Source organism: Labeo rohita, chromosome 10 (assembly GCF_022985175.1).
Source record: "Labeo rohita strain BAU-BD-2019 chromosome 10, IGBB_LRoh.1.0, whole genome shotgun sequence".
NCBI lineage: Eukaryota > Metazoa > Chordata > Actinopteri > Cypriniformes > Cyprinidae > Labeo > Labeo rohita.
In genome coordinates this window covers 24,153,790-24,180,384 of record NC_066878.1, presented here as the reverse complement: position 1 = coordinate 24,180,384, position 26,595 = coordinate 24,153,790, and the positions used below count along the sequence as shown (strand labels likewise).

The window sequence follows — 26,595 nt, the reverse complement described above, 5'->3', positions numbered from 1 at the left end:
TTGAAAAGTGTGTCAGGGCTTTGGTGTCAAATAAATACATTTCATATTTTTACATTATACTTGCCAATGATCTCCAGGAGTTCGCTTCAAATACATTTTATATTAATAAACATTAACTTCAGATACTAGTCAGCAATGGCAGGCAGTTCGTGTCAAATAAAAACATTTTCTGTCTATATAAAATAACTTGAAAAGTGTCTCAGGGCTTTGGTGTCAAATAAATACATTTCATATTTTTACATTACACTTGCCAGCGATCTCCAGGAGTTTGCGTCAAATACATTATATATTAATAAACATTAACTTCAGATACCAGTCAGCAATCCCAGGCAGTTCTTGTCAAATAAAAACATTTTCTGTCCATATAAAATAACTTGAAAAACTGCCAGGGCTTTGGTGTCAAATAAATACATTTCATATTTTTGGTACGGTTACATTACTTGCGATCTCCAGAAGTTTGCCTCAAATGCATTATATATTAATAAACATTAACTTCAGATACCAGTCAGCAATCGCAGGTGGTTTGTGTCAGATAGAAACATTTTCTGTCCATATGAATTACCTTGAAAAGTGTGTCAGGGCTTTGGTGTCAAATAAATACATTCTATATTTTTACATTATACTTGCCAGCGATCTCCAGGAATTCGCGTCAAATACATTTTATATTAATAAACATTAACTTCAGATACCAGTCAGCAATCGCAGGCAGTTTGTGTCAAAGAAAAACATTTTCTATCTATATGAATTAACTTGAAAAAACTGTCAGGGTTTTGGTGTCAAATAAATACATTTCATATTTTTGTTAAAGTTACATTTTACTTGCCAGCAATCTCCAGGAGATCGCTTCAAATGCATTATATATTAATAGACATTAACTTCAGATACCAGTCAGCAATCGCAGGCAGTTTGTGTCAAAATAAAAACATTATCTTTTTATATAAAATAAGTAGAAATGTGTGTCAGGGCTTTGGTGTCAAGAAATACATTTCATATTTTTGGAAAGGTTACATTATACTTGCCAGCGATCTCCAGGAGTTCGCCTCAAATGCATCATATATTAATAAACATTAATTTCAGATACCAGTCAGCAATCGCAGGCAGTTTGTGTCAAATAAAAACCTTTTCTGTCCATATAGAATAACTTGGAAAAAACTGTCAGGGCTTTGGTGTCAAAAAAATACATATTTTGGTAAGGTTACATTATAGTTGCCAGCGATTTGGTCTCAGGGCTTTGGTGTCAAATACATTTTATATTTTGGTAAGGTTACATTATACTTGCCAGCGATCTCCAGGAGTTCGCTTCAAATACATTATATATTAATAAACATTAACTTCAGATACCAGTCAACAATCGCAGGCAGTTTGTGTCAAATAAAAACATTTTCTGTCCATATAAAGTAACTTGAAAAACTATCAGGGCTTTGGTGTCAAATAACCTTACCAAAATGCCATATTTTTACAACTCTGTATGCCGCGCTGTCTGAAACTATACTTGTGCGCGCTTTAGGTGTGTGCAAGAACAGAGCGTAACGGGTTGAGTTCTGTTTGGTTTCTTCTTGTGGTTTTAAATAGCTTGAACGTGTAAATTGGCAAATTAATCTTCAAATCACATGCCGAACGGTGGGGTCTGGACCTAGCTCATTCTATCACGGATCAACTTCCATCCGTTTAAGCCCTAATAGATTATATGACCGATCAGAGCAATTTACTAATTTAGTTAGTTGGGGACCTCTGGTCTAAGCTGTTCGCCAATTGAAACACGGTGGGACAGCTAACCAATCACAACACATTTAGTTTTTCGGAACGCGGGCCTTCACTGAACTTGGAACTAATTGACCATATGCACGGAGTGTTCTTTAGAACTTTTGCATAATGATAAGCCGGCTCATAAACTTTCGGTGAAGCTCATTTTATATGTGCTATATATAAGTGGAGACTCTTGAGACTCCTCTCCTGCTCCTTTATCAGAAACTAAGAAAAATAATAACTGCAACATTGTAAATGATGATAGTGGCATGAACGTTCAGTTTCATGTTATTTAACAACATAAAGAACCTGGAAATCCCAGAAGAGTACCTAGACACATAGCTGTACATTTTAAATGCTGACAGTTAAACAGTTTAGGCTAATGTTATGTAACTAACGATGCTTCTCTTCAGTGACATCTTAACAGTATTCTTGATAATCAGTAACTTTCCTTCATGGTCATGAGCTCATTTTTAAAAGCGTGTAATTTTTTAAAGCCTTTATTATTTTTCAATTCTACAGCTGTGCAGTAAAATTCACTTCAAAGATTCATCTTTTTTAAGATGAAAATGATATGAAATGACCCTTATAACCAGAAGATGGCAGTAGAGGATCACTCATTGGCTGCAGCTGCCATTTTAACTCCCTAGTCCTGCTTTTCGATTTATTATAAAATTAGTATAACAAATTTTAGTACTTTTACTGCACTGAAGTATATTGTATAGCAACTGCAGAAAGTCAATACAATAAATAAATAAATAAATAAATAAGCTCAGACGCAAACAGACTATAAGGGTGAATTATTTAAATACTTATATATTAATATTTATAAGAATTAAATAATGCATTTAATATAAATCAATATGAATTTGAATTATTTTATATTTACATCTACTACATCTTTTTACATAACTACATCTTTTAAGTTTTATCTTGAACTGTAAAAGCTATTAAACAGCCTATACTCAACCAACACAAACTTGTTACTGCTGTAGTTTTGTTACTCTGAATTTAGTCTGAATCATTTAATGCACAGCTCTTTTTTTGACATCAGCTTGTCAGATGTTTCATTCGGTTATTACTGTCAGTCGCGGATTTAATCACATAAGTTTTTTTATACTCGCATTTGTCATTCTTGAAATGGTTTACATGGACATTTGGTCCTCTTAGACAAACAAAACTTTTCTTTGAATTGTGAATGGATTTAATAGAGAAAACGAGCAAAGGACACTCCTATTATGGCGCGGTTTATTTGACTGGAAATGACTGAGCTGACTTGTCTAACAACATGCATATGGTCAATTGAGGCATTTGTGCCAGGCTGGGAGAAATGTATTGTAATAATGTAAATTATGTTAAAAATAATGCCTTTTTCGAGCCACCAAGCATGAAAGCATGTTCTAGTACACCCCCAAAACAAAATCAAAACTTTGTAAATGAGCAAAATAGGACCCCTTTAATCTAACAACAGAAGTAAACATGACAACAGCCAGTCAATGTATGTGGCGTTTGCATGTTCTGTGTGCCTCTGTGTGAATAAGTGGCGTAGATTCATTTACTACAAGTGTCTGCTGTGTCTATATACGAGAACATGAACACAGTGAACACAATCTCAAAAGATTTTTACAGTTTCATTTGAGAAAACTAGTGAATAACTAGACGCTGCAATGGAATGAATGTTTGATTTACTTTGAAGAAATTCTGAGAGAAATATAGTAATACCTGTTTACTACAATGTAATTCTTAAGGTAATAATATAAAGTAATAGATAGTAATATATAATAGTAAGAAGAAGAAGAAGAATTGGATGTTTGAGGAATACTGTATAATGTATAGCAGTATAAACAGTATAAATATATATATATATATGTATATATATATATATATATATATATATATATGTGTGTGTGTATATATATATATATATATATATATATATATATATATATATATATATATATATATATATACACATTTATTTATATGTACTGTTCTGATGTGCAGCATCTTAAAAAACATTTTAAAAGATTGATTAAATTTTACAGAAATACAGAAAAACTAAAATGGAAAACACAGATTTTAGGGGAAAAATAAAATGAATTTCGCTGGGCCCTAAATTAAAGGTATAGTGTGTAATATTTAGGAGGATCTACTGACAAAAATATAATATACCAAGCTATGTTTTCAGGGGTGTGTGAAGACCTTATATAATGAGGCATTATGTTTTTATTACCTTAGAATGGCCAATTTCCATTTACGTAAACATTTTAAAATATATTCAAATAGAAAGCAGTAATTTATTTAGTAAAAATATTTCACAATATTAATGCTTTTGCTATATGTTGGATCAAATAAATGCAGGCTTGGTGAGCAGAAGAAAATTGTTTAAAAAAAAAAACAAAAAAAAATCTTATCTTTCAAAAACGTTTGACTGGTATATCATGATAATTGTAAGAATGGAAAAAAAAATTGTTAAAATATATTTAGCCATATTGCCTAGCTTTAATTTCAAGTAAGGCAATAAATTAAACCGCTAACTTGTTTGCTCTACATCTGCCTTAAATTTTATTTAAGTACCAGGATTCTCACAATCTTGAAAAATCTGCATGTGTAGCAGAATTTTAAAAGTGTGATTTCTGGACTCTATTTTAATAATGAGACTAATATTTTCTAGCTATGTCAAACTGAAATATTTCATTGAGTAGAAGTTTAAGTTTGGGAGTAAAAAATATTTGTAAAAAATTCCAGTGGTCACAAACAACTAGAAAAGTCTATAAATCTGCTAGTAAACAATGACGAACATTTAGCTATTAAAACCTCTGCAGTTATTCAGTTTAATTATTTTTAATTATTTTGTATTATTATTTTCAAAAATATCTGATTTTGACAAGCAATCGACACAAAACAACAATTTAATCCAAAACCTCCAATTTGTTTTTGTTTTATCACAGTTTAATGCTTATTCTCTGAATCCACTTACTGTCTCTTTACAGTTGTTAAATTTTATTTGTAAGGATGCAGATTTTGTTTTTGTAGGGGTGGCTATGAGTTTGAAGGTTCAGCCATTGTGTACTGTCCATCAAAGAAAGAGGCGGAGCGTGTGACGGCAGTGCTGTGTAAGCTGGACATCCCATGTGGGGTTTATCATGCGGGTCTGAGCATCAAACAGAGGAGAGAAACCCAGCATCAGTTCATGAGGGATGAGATTCAGGTGAATGCCATTAAAAGAAGTCTAATTAAAATGTTTGTCTTACACCAGAAACAACATTTGTTTATGTAGTGTCTAGCAGCTATATGTTGAAGTGTCTATGTTTGTGACATCATATAAACTGATTACGGTTAGCTGATTTTACAGTTTCCTTTTAAATTGTCTGGGTGGGCATTTATTGTACGTAACATTTGTTGGTTCCTTATGGTTTTGTTGGCAGTGTGTGGTGGCCACTGTGGCGTTCGGAATGGGCATAAATAAATCTGATATCAGGAAAGTCATCCATTACGGAGCTCCCAAAGAGATGGAGTCATATTATCAGGAGATCGGAAGGGCCGGTAGAGACGGGCTGCCCAGCGCCTGTCACGTCTTATGGATGCCCGGAGATATGGTCCTGAACAGGTAACAACTCATCCTCATTTTGTTAACTAGTTTACAAGACTTTTTCTGGCGGACTTACTTAAAATGCTTTGTGTTTTCCTGAAGATTCATTCTCAATCAATCCAAAAGTGAGCGCTTTAGAGGTTACAAAATGGACATGATGGCAAAAATGGAAAAGTATCTTAATTCTACCAAGTGCAGGCGAAAGTAAGTGAATTTAATTTAACCTGTCCAGAATATGTAAACTGAAAGGAAAATCACATTTGAGTTTTTGTTAAAAAAAATAAAAAAAATAAGGCTACTTATAAAAAAAAAAAAGTCATAATATTTCTTTCTTTTGATTTTTGGCATGAAATGAAAACACTTGCAGTTACACCAATTCTGTCAAGACATGATTTTCTTTTGATTTTTAAGGATGATTATATTTTGTGTGCATGATGACTTGTTTCCTAGGTTGATTTTGTGTCATTTTGAAGACAAGCGTCTGAGGAAAGTGACTTCTGGAATTATGGGTAGCAGTAATTGTTGTGATAACTGCAATTCAGGGTGAGTAAGTCTGCTTTCTGTGTGTTTTCAAACTGTTCTTGTACCTCATGAAGTATGACTTATTTTGGTGTGGTTTCAGTGTAAACACTGGGGATCCAGAGGTGGTCCTACAGGACTTTGGCACATGTGCGTATCAGCTGATGAAGGCCATCAGCACTATGGAGGAGAAGTTTGGCATCACAGCACCCATCCTCTTGCTGCGGGGCTCAGTACGTCAAAAACAGAAAACTGTTTACCACATACAAAACATACAAAAAGTAGCATACAAAACTAAATCCTCTACTTTGATTTTGAGTCATAAATATCTGAGGTTAATCACAATCATTTATCAATTCAAAAAGTCTAAGCTCAAAATATTTCTGTGAAAGTATGCATTAAAGGGGTCATCGGATGCAAAGTTCACTTTTACATTTTTTTTTTAACATTTGTTTAAACATTAATGTGTGTTGGCAGTGTATGTACAAATCTACCCTATAATGATAAAAATCCATGCAGTGGTTTTTAATTAATCTGTAAAAATAATATCCCCTTTTTCAAATCGAGACATTTTCAGTCACACCATCACACAGACAGAGGCCGCTCCCACGATAGTTGATTGATATGAGTGTCTTACCTCAGACCCACCCTAAATCAGATGTAACAGTCCGACCTCCATTGTTTCGATGCCGGAGCAGGGATGTAAATTCGGCGAGAATATCTCAGATTGAGGTGTTGTGTTGCTGGATGTAATAATGAACATAGTGGTCGTCATTTACTCCCGACATCTGAGCCGCTGAAAATGCAGTGGATTACGTTTGTTTGTGAAAGGAATGTGCCTCCTGATCTACATATATCCATCTATGTTCACACTAATTATTTGTGATCCAGCTTCACTTACATCAGAAGTGAGTATAAGCGTTTTTTATGAATCTAATAGTTAGCAAGTTTAGCGACTAAACACGGATAAATGCTGGTGAAGTAAACAGGCTCGTCACTCCACAAAGAGAAGAGAGGGGCGGGGCGAGCAGAGCTCATTAACATTTAAAGCAACCTAGACCAGAATAGGATGCTTTTTGCAGAGCTGATTTTGGCAAGGTAAAAAAGGTGTTATTTACACTACCATTGAGAAATTTTAACCAAAGCATGTACTTTTTATTAAGACCTAAAGAATCATATCAACTTGTGGAAAATGGGCATCTGATGACCCCTTTAATGTCCAAATGTATATTGATGTACGTTTATATTGAAAGATGTATATTATATATTTAAAAGTTAGAGCTTTACATGTGCATTTCTAATTCTTCTTATAGAACTCTCAGCGGGTTCCAGATCACTTTCGGAAGCACTTTCTCTTTGGTATCGGCAGGGCAATCTCAGAAACTTGGTGGAAAGCTCTTAGCCGAGAACTTGTTGCTGAAAATTATCTGATGGAAACCACAGGCCACAACAAATTCACCATCCTCTGTAAACTCACACCCAAGGTACTGCGTAAAGGCTAGTCATTGACTATAACATAAAAATTGTGTCAAAGAGTGTCTGTAGAGGAGAAAAAAGGGGAAAAAAGTTCCCCACATTCCCCTGCATATTCCTCCCCAAATATGATTTCAGCAGACAGGACCCCCTTTTATTAGAGATAGGGTTGGGTATCGAAGTTCCAAGAACTGGGTATTCGATAAGACACATGGTTCTGCATAACGATTCCTGCGTTCGCATTTTAGTGTGATTTTAAAATTCCGGCCTGTGTCCGTTCTCAAACTGTTCTGTGCGATTTCACTGCAGAAAAGGTCATTCCGGGCCGGATCTGACTTCTCTTTGTCATTTGTCTCTTTGTCTTTGTCATATCGCCCCCAATATGCACAAAAATATGTCAGTATATCATCAAAAACCGAATTTTTCCCAAATTCATTTTTTTTCTGTTTTAATTTTTCTCAACTCCTTTTTAATGGTTAAATAAAATTTTATTAATCAAAGAGCATGTCTAATTAATTTAAATCATGAAACTTATACAATTTCGCATCAATTTAATAAAGGTTTAACAAAAATGACATGTTCAGGGCCCTATGAAATGTTTTATTTTTCTCGCAACATGTTTTATTGTTATCAAATTCTGTGTTTTAGCATGTCTAATTATTTGAATGCATACTTAGTTTATTCAAATTTATTCTTAAAATAGCCTTATGAAAGTTTTTTTTACCCTCAGAAATTCTGTGTTGTGTATTTAAAATGTTCTGGTTATCAAATGAAGGCATAAAACATTAATTTCATTAATCTTTTATTGAAAATTAAGCAAACTTGTTTTGGCAAACAAAGGAATTTACTATTAAAATTAAAACATGCAAGAAATGTTGTGTGATTATACCCTAAAAAGTAATGTTTGTTTCATTTTAGTAGTAGTACTAATAGTAGTATTATATATCTGGCAAGTTAAAACAGTTAAAAACGTGTCTTCAAGTTAAAACAGACTTTTATTTTGACGGGTTGTCGTGTTTACCTTTACATTTCTGTGTGTATATTATATAATGCTAGTTTTCCTGAAATGGAACGGTCAAATGCTCGTGAAGTGACTCTCAGCAGATATTGTTCATGTATTTATGTCCTCATTTAGTGAGACGACAGATGCTGAAATCACCGCGAGCGTCATGCACACTTCAGTGTGTGCAGTAAACAAAACCGCTCGTCTGCTCCATTCATTAAAACAGAGACACACAGAACATTCAGGATTCACATTTAAATGGTATTTTTGTGTGTAATATTTACAGATACTAGTCCATATTGCGGTTTGATTTAAGTGTAATGACCTAATTTTGATTTGACTTTTTTAATTAATTGGAATCAAATCTAGGATTTGTTAAGAATCTGAATCAATAAGCAGAATCGGAATCGATAAAGTTCAAACTATACCCAGCCCTAATTAGAGATGACATACATTGCGACTAAAAGTGTTCTGACTGTCTTTTATCTTGACGTAAACATGGTTAAACATATATAACGATGATAATTAATATGAAGTAAAAATGTAAACAGCTTAATCTAATAGCCTTTTACAGCAGAAATAAACGCGACAGCCAGTCAGTGCATGTCATTAATAAGTCTGTTCTAAGTGTGTAGTACGCTAACTCAGAAACTTTTCACGACTACCTACTAAAGTAAAACTTTCAACGTTTAACTTGAAGACATTATGACAGAAATATATTACTTTATTATATAATAAAATGTACTTCTGAAAGTAATAATATTATTCTTAAGAAATATCATAAATCAAAGATGCAACAAACATAACATAAGATAAAACATAAAGCAGAGATATTTTTCATTCAATTTCATGTATTTATATAGTTCTGCTGTGCAAAATCTTATTTGGCCAAAAAAATGCTGTTATTTTGTAAAATAATTGTTATATTTTTATTTTGGCTACATTTTAAAAGATTAATTAAATTATTAAGGTTTTTTTTTATTATTAATTGAATTAGATATCATTTTTAATGATACATTTGTATTAAGTCATAAAATGCAGAATCCAGAAAAAAAAACAAAAAAAAACCACAGAATTTAGGGAAAAATAAAATTGATTTCATGGGGCCCTAAACTGAAAGGTAGCTTACTTGTGGAGTTTAACAGTGAACAAAGTTGTTTACATTCATTCTCAACAAACAAGTGGAAAGCAACCAAAATATTTATCCTCTTTTTCATTTAAGTAGTGTTTTATCTTCTATTCAAAGTTTTCCTTTTCTTTATTGGAGTTTGCAGGCCTTTTTGAATGTTTGTCTAAATTTTTCAGTGTACGCATCTCCAAAAAAACTCGATCTTGAAAGAGTCCAACATGAGAAGGCATGAGACGTGGACAGTAACATTTTACTACTGTAAAAAGTGCAAGAGGGAGCGCAGCAACAAGAACTCTGCATTGGATTTATTTTTTGGATGTATTCAAATGTATAAAACTGCCTCTGATATATATGTTTTTGTTGTAGTATAACAAGGGGAATGTGTAGGGTCCAAGCACAGAGAGTGCGTAGTCACCTAAAGCATATGGTAGAATTATTATTTTCATTAGCGGCCAAGCACAAAAGCTGCATCACATCTAATATAAGGAGAGTCACCTCTAATATCTGTTTGTGTTTTTCCTCCACTCTGGAGTTAAATGATTTCAATTTCCATCATACAGATTCCACAAAATCTGTCGATTTTAATTTGTTGTAGGATTCAGTTGTAAAAATGTATATTAAAAGTCACTATGAAATAAAGACTTGATACATAAAATGTTATAACCATTATATCTTAATAAACATTGGAAATGTTTCACTCAGGGCAGATCATGGCTAAGTAAAGCTGAAGACGAGAGGCACAGACAACTCCTGCTGCAGCCCAACATGAATCTGTTCAGCAAAGTGTGTGTACCACGGTAAGACATTCACATCTTACCATCAGTGCTCCAGCACACACAAACTCACATGTGCACTTTGTAGTTGAGGGCACATTGAGTCAATGTGGCAAACCTGAGCCACCAGGTAAATTTAATGCATAAGCCAATTTAATGTTCATGAGAGGCCATTCACATGCCTAGAACTATTCTGACTAGATTTTAATTTTGTGATATATCTGTAACAGAGAGCAGAAGTTGCATTAGTCCCTGTCAAAAAAAAGTTATTTTACCCTTTTCTTTTGCCATAAATCTCTTCTGTGTTCTAATATGTTTATCAATGCTTTGATAAGCCATACAATAGAGAGCTAAAAACATTTGTGGTACTGGTTTTCTATTGGTTGGGAACTGCCTGCCTGAAGCTTGGTTCTCACGTGTCCTGGAAAACCTGGAAAATTGATGACTAATTTTCCAGTCCTGGAAAACACATGGAAAATGAGAGAAAATGGAAAATGTCCTTGAAAATCTTTAGTTGTCCTGGAAAATTATTATAAAAAAGGAATTGTGTTCTCCTTTAGCCAAGCCCGAAACAAATAATGCTAGTAATAGAAAATGTTTGAACTGCCATTAATCGTAACTGACCGGTTTCTGCCCCGAACAAAGCAATTATCAATCAGCTCTTTTGTTTTATTTCAGCCGATCTCTGTTCCGGACTTACACACAAACAGTATTGCAAGCATTTTCCAAAATTTAATTTGTGTGGAAATATTATGAAGTCTGTAAACGGGACATTAACAAAGGCCAGAGATGCTGAAGATGAATGCAAAGAGCAGAAAATACTGGCAGAGCAAGCTCAGTGTTCACAATGCGCAAAATATTGGAAGAAAATCCATAAAATTTAATTGGGGGTGTTTACAGTATATGAATGTTTCTCTGAGGGGAACTCAGAAAAGCTTACATGGTATTTTCTTTTCATCTGTATTATCCATACTAAAGTAGTATTTCTTAGCACAGTGCTGCTTTGTTTGCAGTGGTAACCAGGGAAATGCTGTATTGCTGCTGTTCCATAAGCACCACCTGCTGTCAGAGAGTCAATATGTGCTCTCAATCAACCAGTGTGCTGTTTTTGTTTCCTGCAGATTTTTTGTCTATACAAAGTTCTGAAAAATTACTGTGCCAAGTCTATGAAACCTCCTTTTATAAAACCATATAATTTAGAAAAAATGGTACAAATAAATGAATGATCACCTTTTATTTGTATTTCGCCTTCATACAAACAAGAAATGTGAAATCACTGCTGTACACAGGGTTATTGAAAATACCAAACTCATTATCTACCAGTAAGAGGCACTTTTGGAGCAGCAAAAACATCTGTTTCCTTGGTAAGGGCTGTACACAAAGCAACGCTGCGGTCATGAACACTACTTTATCAGATAAAATGAAAATGCCATCGAAGCTTTTCTCAAGACAGTCTCTTCCCTTCAAAGATACATTCATTTAAAATGCCCACATCACGTTAAGAATTTGAAACTTGCAGTGGTTATTGTCCAGCCCTATTGGATCATGATTAAAATGCAGTGGTTACCTCTAATTTTAAATGGCTATAGAAAGTTTGCCCTGTAATAGAGCAAAAAAAAAACCATCTTGTTCATCTAGTCATATTTTCATTATATCTCATCTCTTGCTTAAACAAAAAAATAACAAGTCGGAATTTGCTCGTAAAACAAATCGGAATCAGCCATGAAAAATCAAAATTAGCACATCACTACTGACTTTTGACAGTTTGAACATTGATGTGTTCTGTCTAATGTTTAACTTTAAGAGTATTTCAGTAATTCAGTAACTTAACTAATGATTTTGATTATTGTCAAAAGTAGTCTATTAGTACTTCTGTACCACGTCAATACAGAAATTTAAAAAAAATGTAACAATACCAGCGGCTGCTTTCAAACATATCCGTGAATATTTATATCATTTTCTATGAACAGTGATATGCAACAGCCAATCAGAGACGTTTAAGTTAGCCAGAATTCACTCGTTTTTCACTTGACCCTTTTAAAGTAACACTTAATTGAAAATATTTGAAGGACACATGCCAATAGTTTAAAATATTTTCTTTAATAGTATTGTTAGCATAAATTAACTGCTTTAATTAATTTTTATTTTCAAACAGGTAAATAAAATAATTTAATACTTCCAATATATTTTGTTTATTTAGCTATGGGACTAAAATTGGTTCTGAAAATCATTTGTTGTAATGTAGAATTTAGAGCTCATATTAAAGAGCTTATTTTATAGTTAAGTCATGACCATAAACTGTATGTTTTTAAAGACTTCTCGAGAGAGGAATATATTACTTTAGGGCAATCTTCTTTGTCTTTTATTCCCACCATTATTAAAATAAAAATGTCCTGGAAAATGATCACCGAAAAAGAGTGGAAACCCTGCTGAAGTTACGCCTTGTCATAAGGTGCTTTGCCAGAAGCGTATGTTCTGTCTTTTTTTCTTGTCTTTTGCTCCTGCACAGATTTCAGTGCCTTCATTCTAATGCACAGCTTAAATCTAATAAACATATACCTGTGTTTTTTTTATCTTCTGTGAATTTTTTTTGTTTGTTTGTTTGTTTTACGTAATATAACTAATGTAACATTGTAAAAGGTGTGACAAAACACAAACAATCTCTGGATGCATTTGTATTGTATTCCTGATATGTCCTTGCAGGAGAAAACCAGATCCAGCACATGTTGAGTCTACTACTTCTAAGCTGAAGTCAGATTACACTCGGGTCAGTATCATCTATTAATGAATTCTGAAAACTTTTATTATCCCTTTAATAAATAGTTTTACTTTTAAATGTTTTTTTTATTATTATTATTGTTTTCGCAGCCCTCTCTTATTTCATTTCAGAGGCAGAAGGTCAGTTCTATAGTTGACAGCCATCAGATTGTGGAGAAAGCAGGTTTACCATCTAGGTATGTAATAATATAAACTGACATTTTGACTGTGACTGGTCTTTTTTTTTAACTTTTGGTTTGTGTATGTTGTTCAGAGGTTTCTACCACTAAATATGTCACATTTTAAAATTTCTAGGTTAGCCTTACGTCTGTCTGTTAGTGTGAAAAATGACATTTAATATTTGTATATAGACCAGCTGTTAGGCCAAACCAGATGCACACTGATGTCAAAGCCCAGACTCCAGCGGTCTCAGCGAGAGAAGTCCAGCTGCAGGTACTGAATACTAAACACTCCTGCCACAGATTGAAGATGAGCAGTGCTTTCATGTTATGTGATGCTCATCTTCAGAGCTTGTCATGTTTCCTATTTCTTAAAAGTAAGTGGGTAATTTCTGAAAGTCGCACAGCTGTGTATGTCTCTGGAAACAACAGCCAGTGTCTGTTTTTCTCACTTTTTGTATAATTTCATTGGTTTTTACAGTCTGAACTGTATGGTATGCTGGTGTCGGAGCGTCAGAAGTTAGCTGGTCTCAGAGACATCCCACCAGCTGTACTGGCCACCAATAAAATACTCCTGGACATGGCAAAATTAAGGTAATCGTTGCCTAAATTAAAGGGGTTTTTGGTCTTTGGATGGTGTAGAATAGTGTAGTCCTCCAAAAAACTAAGATTTAAGCTCAGATTTACCATTGCAAAATCCAGTCATTCTTGTCGGAATTCGTGCCATTGGGAGTTTTGTGTGACTAGTAGAAAGCTGCTTTATACATTACTACCCTATTGGCTGTTGACTTTTTTTGGCTATGGACCTTTTTTGCCCACAAAATTTTACTAAAATTGTACAAATGTGACCACACCTTAATTGTTAAAAAAGCCATTTCATATTGACGCTTAATGTTTATAGTCTTTAGGCAGACATTTTGTTAATGGTCATATTTTGATCTTTCATGTGGATTTCTGTGGCAGGCCGTGCACAATATCCAGCTTGAAACAGGTGGATGGAGTTTCAGAAGCAAAAGCAGCAATGTTAACACCTCTGATTGATGTCATCGCCACATTCTGTCAGTCACACGGCTTAAAGGTACTGCACATGAAGACACTGATAAACATTGTGTATTGTACATTACTTTTCAAAAGTTTTTTTTTTTTTCTTATGTTCACTATGGCTGCATTTTTTTTTTAATTTTTTTTTTTTGATGCAGAATGCTTGAACCGAAAGGGCTCAGGGCTTGTGGGCTGATATTGTTCAGTATGATGTGTTGTACTGTATGATAATGAGTTTTTCTGTGAGTTAGGTGGATGATTCTTCCAGCTCTACTCCACCTGTCCAAACAGAGTCTAGCCGTGAGTACAGTTCTGTGGGTCAGTTTCTACCGGACAGTGTCTCTGTCACATACAGACTGTTTCAGCTGGAGCACAAGAGCATGGTACAACATTCACCTCCTAATACTCACTTTTAGTGTGGTATCTGTCATGTTTTTCTCATTTTCTCAATTTCTTTCTTATATGCAATTATGTAGAATTACTCCATCAAAAGTCAAAAACAGCAAATAAAGAAAAAAAAAAAGAATTTTCTAAAAATGACTACAACAGTGATGAACGGTTAGTTGAGGTTAATGAGGTTATAGATGTGTGCAACAATATTATTTGGATATTATGGGAGTAGTGAGAAAGAAGTTCTTCTGGCGGCAATTTTGAGGATGTCATTAAGCCAGCATATTTTGATCCTTAAGCAGCAGTTATGTCATGTGGATGTATGTATTGTCTTCTGTAGAGGCAGGTAGCAGATGCTCGCAGTCTGCCCATGGCAGTGGTGGAGTCTCATCTGTTGCAGGCTCAGAAGATGGGCTGTGCTGTGGACACGGACAGAGCTGGACTCTCACCCTCCATCTACAACACAATCAGAAAAATCATCTCCTCTCCTCCAGTCAGCTCAGGTTAAATGCATTACACCAAAAACAATCCAGTATCTCTTATTTAGATGTGGAAAGGTTGTGAGACTATTTTTGGAACTCAAGATTTTGGATTTTTGTTCAAACTATACAATACTGCTACTGAATTTATATTAATAAATTATTTAGGTTACAGTTTATTTTAAGGTGTCCTTGTTACAGTGTAATTATTCAATTAATTACTGAGTAATAACAACATGAACTTACTATACGGTTAATATTTGATTTAGGGTTAGTTTTGTGAATATTCCATATTTTACTAATACTGTATTACTATAGTAAGTACATGTAACTTTTGTAACAAGATCACGCTGTCACTCATACGACCACTTGTATTATTTCTGTTTTATTCCTGAACAGATCTGAGTGATTTTAAAGCGATCCGGTCTCGTGTCCCTGAAGATATCAGTAACTTCCTGCTCAGGCTGGCGCTTTATAAACTCCAGAGAGATGCTTCATCCACAGCACAACATGACATCACCTGGATAGAGCCGCTGGTGTGTTTCACTCCTGTCACCTTTAACTCCAGTAGAGCAGTTTTTTAAAATCATTTTGTATTTTTTTAAATCATATTTGGCTGAAATGCACCAGCAGAGGTCAGCACAGTGCCATCACATGAAAACACTTCTAGATTTGTTTGTTTTTTATCAGAGTAACTGATATACTGCTAGCTGCTGACATTACTGATTTCAGTATTAATAATTTATGTATAGCTGCTGTCCATTATTTATGTATAAAGGTTTATCATTTCTTTCCTCTTCCTCTGTGCTGAGCAGGGTTTTTCATGGTGTCTGATGGCTTGTGATCTGATTCATGGAACATACTAAAGTTTACTATGATGATTTTTACCTCTGCCGTTAATGACAGGAAAAGGAAATAAGTATTATCTCAGAAATCATGCTTCAGACAAAGTCAAGCCTTTAACAAAATAAATGATAACTTAATACCCGCCATCAGTGTTCTGATTCAGGAAACCTTCTTGGGGTCTTCAGTGTAACATGATATAATCCTAATTAAATAATCTAAAACTATTTTTAAATGATTAGATATGCAGTTATATTGATTAAGACACTAAATGAAATGTTTTAATTTTGAATTAATTGTGTATACAGAATGCACTTTTCCTCACACATTCATATGTTTTAACCTGAAATCCTCATGCCATTGCAATTTGTCAGCTACCCGTTGACAGTTTACAGCCATGTCTAAGACACTGTTGAACTCTTGGAGTCTCTCAGCGCTCTGACCTTAGAAGACGAGGACTTTGACGTAACATCTGCTGTGTCTTTCAGACTGATTATGGCAGACCTACTTTAGTTTTCTTAGCGATCATCCCTGCATGCCGATCTCCAGATGTGGGATCATCCTCTTTGTGTCCATTGGCTTTGAGAGCTGTAGTATATTCTTGTCTCACTGAAGCGTTTACTAGTTTTTGAGTGTTTTACTGCTGATGTCTTGTAGAAAAAAATTGTAGATGTTTTACGCTATAACTAGTTCCATGATTGTGTAGGTTATGTTCTGTAATGGTCACGGTAGCAGGTGGATGAGTTCCTGAGATACTGGTATGCAAGGATCAAATGCTAACAGATGTGTGTCATCGTTGTAGGATAAATCAGTGACTGCAGACAGACCTGCTGTTAAACATGTGATTGAAGAGTCACAGCATGAGGCAGACGTCATGGACATGAATGAAGATGAACTCTTCATCAGTATTCCCATGCCACAGGTGACTGATATCTTTCTGTCTCAGAATGCCAGTTATACAGGTAGTTTATCTGCAAATGTGCACACATTATTTCTGAAATCATTGCATATGTGGATAGACTCTGCACAATAGTTTTTTTCTGTCTCGTGATCAGCTTGTGAAGTCTGCAGTAATGCATGTAGTTCAAGGGGAACATTATACAGAAGGTTCATTATATGAATCATTATGCAAATTATTATTATTATTATTGCACCTGTGGCAAGTCCAATATATGTCCATGCTGAGTGTTGTTTAGTTTCTGATTTCTGCTCTAAATGTTGACCAGTGTTGAGTGTGAGGTTTATGTCTATTGGTGTGTACAGGATTCCTGCTTGAGTGCTGATGTCCGTCTGAAGCCATGTGACCCAGTTCCTCAGAGCAGTGGAATGGAACTGGCCTCCTGGAACCAGGATAACCTGGATAAAGACACACAAGATCTCTTCAGCGATTCACCTGTGAAGGTATGATGTGTTCTTGCTGAGCTTTTAAAGAACTGGAATAATGCATACTTTAAATACTTTAAACAAAGAATAATACTACTGTTTAACGTTTGGAGTTGATGATTATTGATTAAAAGAGAAGTTCACTTCCAGAACAAATTTACAGATAATGTATTCACCCCCTTGTCATCCAAGCTGTTTGTCTCTTTCTTTCTTCAGTTGTAAAGAAATTGTTTCTTGAGGAAAACATTCCAGGATTTTTCTCCATATAATGGAGTTCTACGGAGCTCCTAAGTTTGAACTTCCAAAATGCAGTTTAAATGCAGCTTCAAAGGGCTCTAAACGATCCCAGCCAAGGAAAAGGGGTCTCATCTAGCAAAACGATCAGTTATTTTCTTTTTAACCTCAAATGCTCATCTTGTCTATTCTCTGTGATGCGCATGCAAACTATGTTGAGAAACTCCCATCTCATTTTCTCCTCCAACTTTAAAATTGTCCTACATGATTGCAGAAGTACCGACCCAGTGTTTACAAAGTGATTGTGCTAAGATCAAATGCCCTTTACAAAAAAAAAAAAGGTAAAACATTGACGTAGGATGGTTTTAAAGTTGGAGGACAAAATGAGATGGGAGTTTTTCAACCTTCCCTAACTGTATTGCTCCGGATTACACAGAGTTTGCATGCGTGTCACAGAGAATAGTTGAGAGTTTGAGGTTAAAAAGTATATAAAATGTACTTTTTTTGGAAAATAACCAATCGTTCCACTAGATGAGACGCTTATTCCTCAGCCCTTTGAAGCTGCATTTAAACTGCATTTTGTAAGTTCAAACTCGCGGGCAACACAGAACTCCATTATATGGAGAAAAATCCTGGAATGTTTTCCTCAAGAAACATAATTTCTTTACAACTGAAGAAAGAAAGACACAAACATATTGTATGACAAGGGGGTGAGTAAATTAATTGTAAAGTTTTGTTCTAGAAGTGGACTTCTGTAATGATTATTTAATGGACACGTTAAATTGATCAAAAGTGACAGTGACATTTATAATGTTACAAAAAGATTCTATTCTAAGTAAGTGATATTCAATCCTGAAAAAATGTCTCACGGTTTCCACAAAAATATTAATCTGTTTTCAACATTGATAATAATCAGAAATGTTTCTTGAGCAGCAAGTCATGGATCATGTTACACTAAGAACTGAAGTAATTAATTAATCTAAGAACTGGAGTAATGATGCTGAAAATTCAAATTGTAAATTTTAAATTGTAATAATATTTTACAATATTACTGCTTTTACTGTATTTTTGATCAAATAAATGCAGCCTTGGTGAGCAAAAGAATCAGTCTTACAGATTAAAAACTTTTGAATGGTAGTGCATTAACTCGCCCAATGAAAGAGAAAACACACATGTGAAAACAGTACAACACTACAACACTACAGTATCTCATCCCTCTCAACCATCTTGACATTATATATGGTGAAAAAAATGGATGATGAATTTTGACTTTATAAGCATTGTCAATAGAAAATGTACAATGATAAATTTTCTCTTTGTCAACCTGTATTAAAATTAAAAACCTGTGAAACATTTTTAGAAACACTTTGGGGGTGAAAGCATGCATTGCAGCAAATTATTTTATTATATTTAATAAACATTGTGCATATGATAGGAACTGAAAATTGTTGGAGAAAAATTAGATTAGTAGAATTATCAGAAACATTTAGACTGTGTCAGACACTTGATCTTTATTATTGTTCAGTACTTTCTGAACACTCAGATCATGTGTTCATGTGTCTTTTTGACACATGGTTTAACCGTTGACTGTTTTTGATGAATGCGACACCTTCAGACTGCTAAATCACATGATGTTAACAAAGAGATTTTTAGGCTGTAATCTGAATCCCAACCCTTGGTTTAGGTGTAACCCTGTCTGGTAGAATCATTGAACATCAGACACCCTCCCCTGAAGTGATGAGTGCTGTGCGCCGCTTTAGCGTGAGCCAACTGTCTTTAACCTCTGCTTGACCTTTGACATGCGCTATTACCCGATACCTCCCCTTGTAAGCTCAAAGCCATTAAGGTCACAAGGTTGTGACCTGTGTCACAGCGCTTCACTTCTGATCTTCAGGAAAGTCCAGGAGGTGTGACAGGATGGAGTCATCTTTATTGTCAAGATTTTATACATTTGTTCTCAGTTTCTAAAAATAACAAAGGAAAAAGGTGAAATGAAATTATAAACATTACTAACACAATGTAATAAAACTGCTATTTATAAAGACTAATATATTGTATAATGGTAATATTATATTAGAATTTTGTATTTGTGGTTCAGGACTTTTCCAGTAAATTCCAGCCATTACTGTCTAGTGTGCAACTCTCTGGCCTGTTAACATGGAGATTAATGGTGATAGAAGCTTGTTTGAAGAGCACGTCCATCATGGCTCTTTTGTCCTGCAGTGACACAAGCCTGTAGATCGATATGAGATCATTAGGGCGTCTCTAAACACACCCTCCCTCCTGATGTTCCCTTGCCCACTCTGAGTCGCACAAATGATTTAGCATGAAGGCTGAACAGATTGCAAGACAGGGAGATAAGAAGAGTTAGCTGGAAGGAAATGGAGTTTGAAGGGATGCATAAATGGCTTAAGAAGAATTGTGATGGAAGTTAATCCGATGGTGGGCAGTGCGGGGTTTTCCTCTGTTGATGCAGCTGTCTGCGTCATGTAAACCTTCACGCTCAGGATATTCTCGGGGATGTGGCTATAAGCCAACACTAGCTGGAGAGATGATGATTTTTGAAGCATCACGTTGTTGTGTTAACAGAAAACAGTGAGCCGTCTGCACAGTTGAAGGCAAATGGCATTTGAATGAATACAGTAAAGGTCAACTTGAAATCAAAATGGTTACTTTATTAATATATGTTCCTGGTTTTTCATCAGTGACGTTATTCCAGAGACAATCATGTTTGTCTTCATAGTCTTTGATCAAGATGTAATAATTTTTAGAGTTTAATCATTACCCAAAGTTTTTTCTCTTTTTTTTTTTCTTTTCTTCTCTTTTCTTTACTTATTCCCAGAAAACAGCATTAAAACATTCAATTCTGGTGATTTGGGGAGTATTCATTTGTTTGTTTGTTTGTTTATGTATGTATTTACTTGTGTAGTTTTTCTATTTATTCATTCATTCATATAGTATCAGTCAGCTTAACAAACAAGTATTAACAAACAAGTTCAGTTTTTTAATTTACTGTAGAGTGCCTTCCTTGCTAAAATTGCCTATGTAGAATTTTTGTTTAGGTACAAAAACTGGTTACAGATGGTTGATGACAAAAACTATGTATTTATATCTTAAAATTATTAAAATAATAACAAAATCTTGGTAACTTTTAAACAGTTACTAGCAATATTAATTTAATTAATGCAAGTTTACATGTTATTTAATATTTGACTATACCTAATTTCTGTTAAAATAGACTTAGTTTAAAAGATTTTTTTTTTATTTCATTTAGCTCCGTCAAACAATTAATCACAATTAATCACATCCAAAAAAAGTTTTTGTTTACATAATATGTGTATACTATGTATATTTATTATGTCTATATGTAAATACATACAGTATATATTTTTAAATTATTTACATGTATATATTTATATTCATATAATTGATATTATATATGAATATTTTAATAACATTTTTCTTAAATATATACATGCATGTGTATTTTTACTTACATAATATACACAGTACACACACACATATTATGTAAACACAAACCATTATTTTGGGTGTGCGATTAATCACTTGACAACACTAATTAAATAAATTATTATCATTAATATTATTATTTATTTATTTTTATTTATTTTTTTTAAGAACTTGAAAATTCTTGAAAATGGTCTTGAAAATTGGGTGTCCTCATTCACCTAAATACAAATACTACTCGGTGATAAGTGTAATCTTGGTAGTTACCTCTATCTCCTCAGCTACAATGATGTATTATGAATTTTGAAGTATTTTTATAAATAGCTATTTTTAAGACTCAGTGGTGTTACTCTCTGCTATTATGCTTAAATGATCATAGAGAAATGATGGGGTAGTCAGTGTTTGAGCAAGTTTCTTCATTTAGTCTTTGTAAAATAGTTTTTCTTTTTTTAACGAAACTCGTAAGTGTAACGAAGGCTGGCTAGTAAGAGCTGTGCAGGTGAAAGTCACTCTGCTGCCCACAAGAGGCGCATTATCAACAGATGTAAGCAGCTGCAGTCTTTTGCGTCCTTGCTAGCGTGCCCCCTCCCATGTTGGTAAACAGTGTTTTGAATCCTGATCGCAGTGTGAATAGGACCAGTTGCACTTGCTATGTTTGCATGCACCCAAATAATGAATTCATAATCTGATGGCTCAGTCTGACTGAAAAGCTTTAATGTAAATACCTCAATTGATCTGAATTAAATTTTGATCGGATTGAAAGAGGTGGCATGTAGACTTGAAATAAGCTGAGATGTGTATGGCTATGATCGTATATATGTTCATTTGATCACACTTTAGTTTGGGTACCAGTTTTCACTATTAACTATGACTTGCCTTATTAATAGTTAGTACGGTAGTTGTTAAGTTTAGGAATGGGGTAGATTAAAGTGATAGTTCACCCAAAAATGAAAATTTGATGTTTATCTGCTTACCCCCAGGGCATCCAAGATGTGGGTGACTTTCTTCAGTAGAACGCAAACAAAGATTTTGAACTCAAACCGTTGCAGTCTGTCAGTCATATAATGGCAGTCAATGGGACCCAAGGCTGTGAGAGTCAAAAAAACATACACAGAAAAAAACAAATTAAACCCTGCAGCTCCTGGTGATACATTGAGGTCTTATTACACGAAACAGTCAGTCTTTACAAGAAACTGAACTATATTTATATCATTGTTTACCTCTGTGAAAGAGTCAACACTCCCGGATAAGTTTGCCCCTTTTTTCCCCATTTATTGATTGACAAGTCTCTTGTCAGGAAATTGGAGTAAACATGATGTTACTGTATTCTAAACTAAATGTGAACGTGCATTAATTCATCTCACTCACAAAAAACAGAATCAGTATTCCTTCAAATGAATAAAAACAGTAAAATGCAAACTCAGTATATGACGCAACCCTGCAATAATTAAATATGTTAATTAAAACAAATATTCTTTATGTATTTAATCCCATTTTATTAACCAGTGTCTTTGCTGCTGACCTTCGATAATGCAATTCAACCATACTAATAAGCAAAAATTAATTTAGATAAACTAACATTTGTGCTTCATTTTTTAATAGCTAAAGAGTGATCTCCTGCATAAATGTCCTTTTCTTTCAGCCTGAGCTGAATTCATTGTAAAAAAAATTGTAATGCATTACTTTTAAAAGTAACTTTCCCCAACACTGATCATCAAGAGCCGCAGGGTTTAATTTGGTTTTGTCAGTGTATGTGGGTCCCATTGACTGCCATTATATGACTGACAGACTGTAACGGTTTGAGTTAAAAATCTTAGCAGGGGTAAGCAGATACACATCCAATTTTCATTTTTGGGTGAACTATCCCTTTAGGAGGTCTAGAATATGGTCATGCACAATAAGGCATTAATTTGTGCTTTATAAGTACTAAAAAGTATTTGTAATATGCATACAAATAAGCAACTAGTTAGTAGCAAGAATTAGTCTCCAAGCTACTGTTTATTTTTTATCTCACATCTTATGAACTGGTCAGTGGAGGAGACTGAAAATGTACTAAATATTTGCTAAAAAGCTCTTACTGATATATGTGACCCTGGACCACAAAACCATAAGGTTCAATTTTTCAAAATTGAGATCAATACATCATCTGAAAGCTGAATAAATAAGCTTTCCATTGATGTATGGTTTGCTAGGACAGTATTTGGCCGAGATACGACTATTTGAATATATGGAATCTGAGGGTGAAAAAAAATCTAAATATTGAGAAAACTCTTATCAATGCATATTACTAATCAAAAATTATGTTTTTATATATTTTCAGTAGGAAATTTACAAAATATCTTCATGGAACATGATCTTTACTTAATTTCCTAATGATTTTTGGCATAAAATAAAAATCAATAATTTTGACCCAGACAAAGTATTTTTTGGCTATTGCTAAAAATATACCCCAGCGACTTAAGACTGGTTTTGTGGTCCAGGGTCACATATATGTCAGCTTTCTTAAAAATGACTTGTCAAAATGTCTTTGAGTAAAACTGACTACAGGCTGATTCTTTTTGTTTCCACAGACTGAGAGTCAGCCTATAAAAAGAAAACTGCCTGACTGGGCTGAAGGACCAAACACCTCAGTAACTGCTGCTACTCAGAAGAAAACCAAAAAGAAGAAAGGACTTTTCAGTTAATACTTAATACTTATTTTGTACAAGATTTAAAACTATTTTTGTTCATGACCCTGAACACTGATATGACCTAATTCTACAAGAGCGTCTCATTATTTTTCTGTATTTGTTCTCAAGGCTCCTGTTGCCAGCAGCTTGAACTCCTCTAGGTATTTTTCAGTTTTCTTACAGGCTCACACACTAGTTAGGAAATCTTTTTAGATTTGAGCGTATCATGTTTCTGCTTCCGTGAGTGGCCTGGCGCTGTACACTACTGGCTTCCACCTGTCGCTGTGGAAACACTCCTCCCAGAGTCCCACACAACTCCCAGACCTCAAAAACGGGCCTTTCTAAAGCGTAGTTGGGACTTTTTTGAATTGCCTCATTCCTGAGTGTAAAAATGTTAAATAATTGACCAAAGACGATACGATTTTGATAGTTAAGAATGTTTATTGCAAGGGGCAAATACTTTAATTTAAAAAAAATAAAATACAAACGGCTGTAGTTAATACAGTAATGGTGCAATTTCAGTTAATGTTTTGGTGTTCACAGTGATTTTTTTTTTACTTATGCTATGTATTTATTTTACTCATGCTTGCTATAACAGTAGCAGCTTATTCAGAGAGCAGTATTTGTATACCCACATAACAACAGAGCCTTAAAGTGTGCCAGATTTGTGTCCCTTACATCTCTTACTGTTATCATTATCATCATCTGCTTTGGCAGGACGTTCTGCTTTCTCATGAGCACTTCTTCTCTGAGTCTACCTCTGTCCAACCTCAGTGTGAACACAAATGAGCAGCTTTTGTACACCTGACTGATTTTGTGTCTGTAGCTTGTTCTAACCAGTGTAAATCATCGTTTTGTATAAAAATGTAACAATAAAAATCAAATAATTAAAGATATGCGACTACCCGCATCTGGTGAAAACTGAGTGTCGAGAGTCATGATCCAGCACAGTCAGATCTGAAGGATCAGTAAGAAATGCTGTCAGCAGTTTTAAGCTTACAGCTCACTGCTCTATATGACACATGATTTAATGTACACTAATATTTCATACATATTGGACAGAAGTTACAGAAAATCTTAATGTTTGTATTACCATAATACCATCATGCCTCATAGTTGCATAGCAGATTAGAGCTGAGCATTAATATAGCTTATGTTTTGCAGTAATACAAGCATTTGAGATTTGCTATAGTATGTATCACTCTGCATGAGTTACTGTATGTATGCTGATAAATCTGGACATATATCTCAAACCTTATTATAAAGAGCTGGTAAAAATAAAGTGCAGGGGTTGCGAACGTCGGTCCTGGAGAGCCACAGCTCTGCAGAGTTTTGCTTCAACCCTAATCAAACACACCTGAACAAGCTAATCGAGGTCTGAAGGGTTACTAGAAAGCTACAGGCAGGTGAGTTTTAATTAGGGATGGAGCTGAACTCTGCAGGGCTGCGGCTCTCCAGGACCGGAGTTCGTCACCCCTGATATAGTGGGTCAGTATCACAAAAGATTGCCTTTCAACCCTCACTATACTCACATATTTTGGTCTTAATTTCCCAATCGCTTTATGTCATGTTATATAAATAGTGAATACTCAAGTGCTATAGAAACATATTAGCTGAACTCCCACACATTTTTTTTTATATAATTATGGGCCATTATTCAAAGCATAAAACATGAAATATGTCCACCCTGTCATGGACATATATATTACTGTTAAATACGTTTTCTTTCCAGTATTAAGATGTGAATTATATTTTCTGAAAGGTATGATGTCCCTGTTCTAAACAGTGATATTTGTTTGCTTTCAAATTATAAATACAGTACTGTGCAAAAGTCTTAGGCCACTAGTATTTTCACCAGCTAAAAAATGGTTTAAAGTAAGCTATTTCTATCTTTTGCTGTAGTGTGTCAGTAAAAAATATCGGATTACATTTCCAAACATTCTGTTTGCCACTAATTGTAATAATCTAGTGAGATTTTTGTTTGCACAAGGAGTCTGACAACAGCCAGTACTCCACACAGAGATCTGATCTCACCATCATCCAGTCTGTCTCTGGAATGACATGAAGAAACAAAAACTGACACAGACTAAATCTAGAAGAACTGTTTCAACATCTCCAAGATGTTTCAAATAACCTACCTGAAAAACTATGCACAAGTGCACATAGGGCAAAAGCTTCTTTAAACGCAAAGGATGGTCGCATCAAATGCTGATTTATTTTAATTAATAGACATTCATTAATAAAGAAAATCTATTTATGACATTGTTTTTGACAGCATCCTCATTTTATGTGCTTAACTGCCTAAAAATGTTAACAGTACTGTAGCTTTGTAGGTATAGGTCTCTTAAAGCAGATGTTGCCACAGTTCTTCTGGATTTAGTCTGTCTCCGTTTTTTTCTGTTTCTTAAGACAGACTGGACTGAATGATGGAGAGATCACATCTCTGTTTGCACAAGGAGTCTGACAACAGCCTGTGCTCCACACAAAAATCTCACTGGATTATTACAATTAATGGCAAAATGAATGTTTAGAAATGTAAACTGATATTTCCTACTGACACACTACACTCTAAAAAGTGCTGGGTTATTTTTGTAAACACATTGTTGGGTTAATTGTGCTGGGTCAAAATTCTGGGTTGTTTGAGGTACTGTTAACACACAGTTGGGTTGATCAAGCTGGGTCAAATGGACTCTAGGGGGGTTCTTTCACCACTGAACACGCGGGTTGGGTTATTTTAACCCAACCGGTTTGTTTATTTTTCCACTTCATCGAACTTTCTGGATTCTTCACTCGTCTCCTCGTCAGGCGGTCACGCAATTCGCAGCAAACAGGATTATACGGTAAGTTAACATGATTATATGATTATTTACCTTTAATTTTTAATAAGTTGTGGTTTAAAGCACAGTAATTACACTGT

General features: G+C 34.5%; 1 protein-coding gene across 3 annotated transcripts in view; it reads left to right on the top strand.

The window, feature by feature from the left end:
• wrn (WRN RecQ like helicase) overlaps nucleotides 1-24,588 on the top strand; it is a 47,085-nt gene extending 22,497 nt beyond the window's left edge. The window contains exons 19-37 of one of the 3 annotated variants that reach the window (XM_051120928.1): nucleotides 4,783-4,957; nucleotides 5,175-5,356; nucleotides 5,441-5,542; nucleotides 5,789-5,881; nucleotides 5,961-6,090; nucleotides 7,171-7,341; nucleotides 10,165-10,259; nucleotides 12,939-13,002; nucleotides 13,125-13,189; nucleotides 13,364-13,445; nucleotides 13,653-13,765; nucleotides 14,135-14,249; nucleotides 14,464-14,595; nucleotides 14,943-15,105; nucleotides 15,481-15,617; nucleotides 16,727-16,846; nucleotides 17,188-17,325; nucleotides 23,580-23,688; nucleotides 23,808-24,588. In XM_051120928.1, the coding sequence (XP_050976885.1) occupies nucleotides 4,783-4,957; nucleotides 5,175-5,356; nucleotides 5,441-5,542; nucleotides 5,789-5,881; nucleotides 5,961-6,090; nucleotides 7,171-7,341; nucleotides 10,165-10,259; nucleotides 12,939-13,002; nucleotides 13,125-13,189; nucleotides 13,364-13,445; nucleotides 13,653-13,765; nucleotides 14,135-14,249; nucleotides 14,464-14,595; nucleotides 14,943-15,105; nucleotides 15,481-15,617; nucleotides 16,727-16,846; nucleotides 17,188-17,325; nucleotides 23,580-23,688; nucleotides 23,808-23,839 (2,218 nt within the window). In that variant the 3' untranslated portion in view covers nucleotides 23,840-24,588. Of the gene's footprint in view, nucleotides 1-4,782; nucleotides 4,958-5,174; nucleotides 5,357-5,440; nucleotides 5,543-5,788; nucleotides 5,882-5,960; nucleotides 6,091-7,170; nucleotides 7,342-10,164; nucleotides 10,260-12,938; nucleotides 13,003-13,103; nucleotides 13,190-13,363; nucleotides 13,446-13,652; nucleotides 13,766-14,134; nucleotides 14,250-14,463; nucleotides 14,596-14,942; nucleotides 15,106-15,480; nucleotides 15,618-16,726; nucleotides 16,847-17,187; nucleotides 17,326-23,579 lie in introns of all 3 variants that reach the window. The other 2 variants (XM_051120927.1, XM_051120929.1) reach the window with 2 other exon arrangements.
• The last annotated feature ends 2,007 nt before the right edge of the window (nucleotides 24,589-26,595 follow it).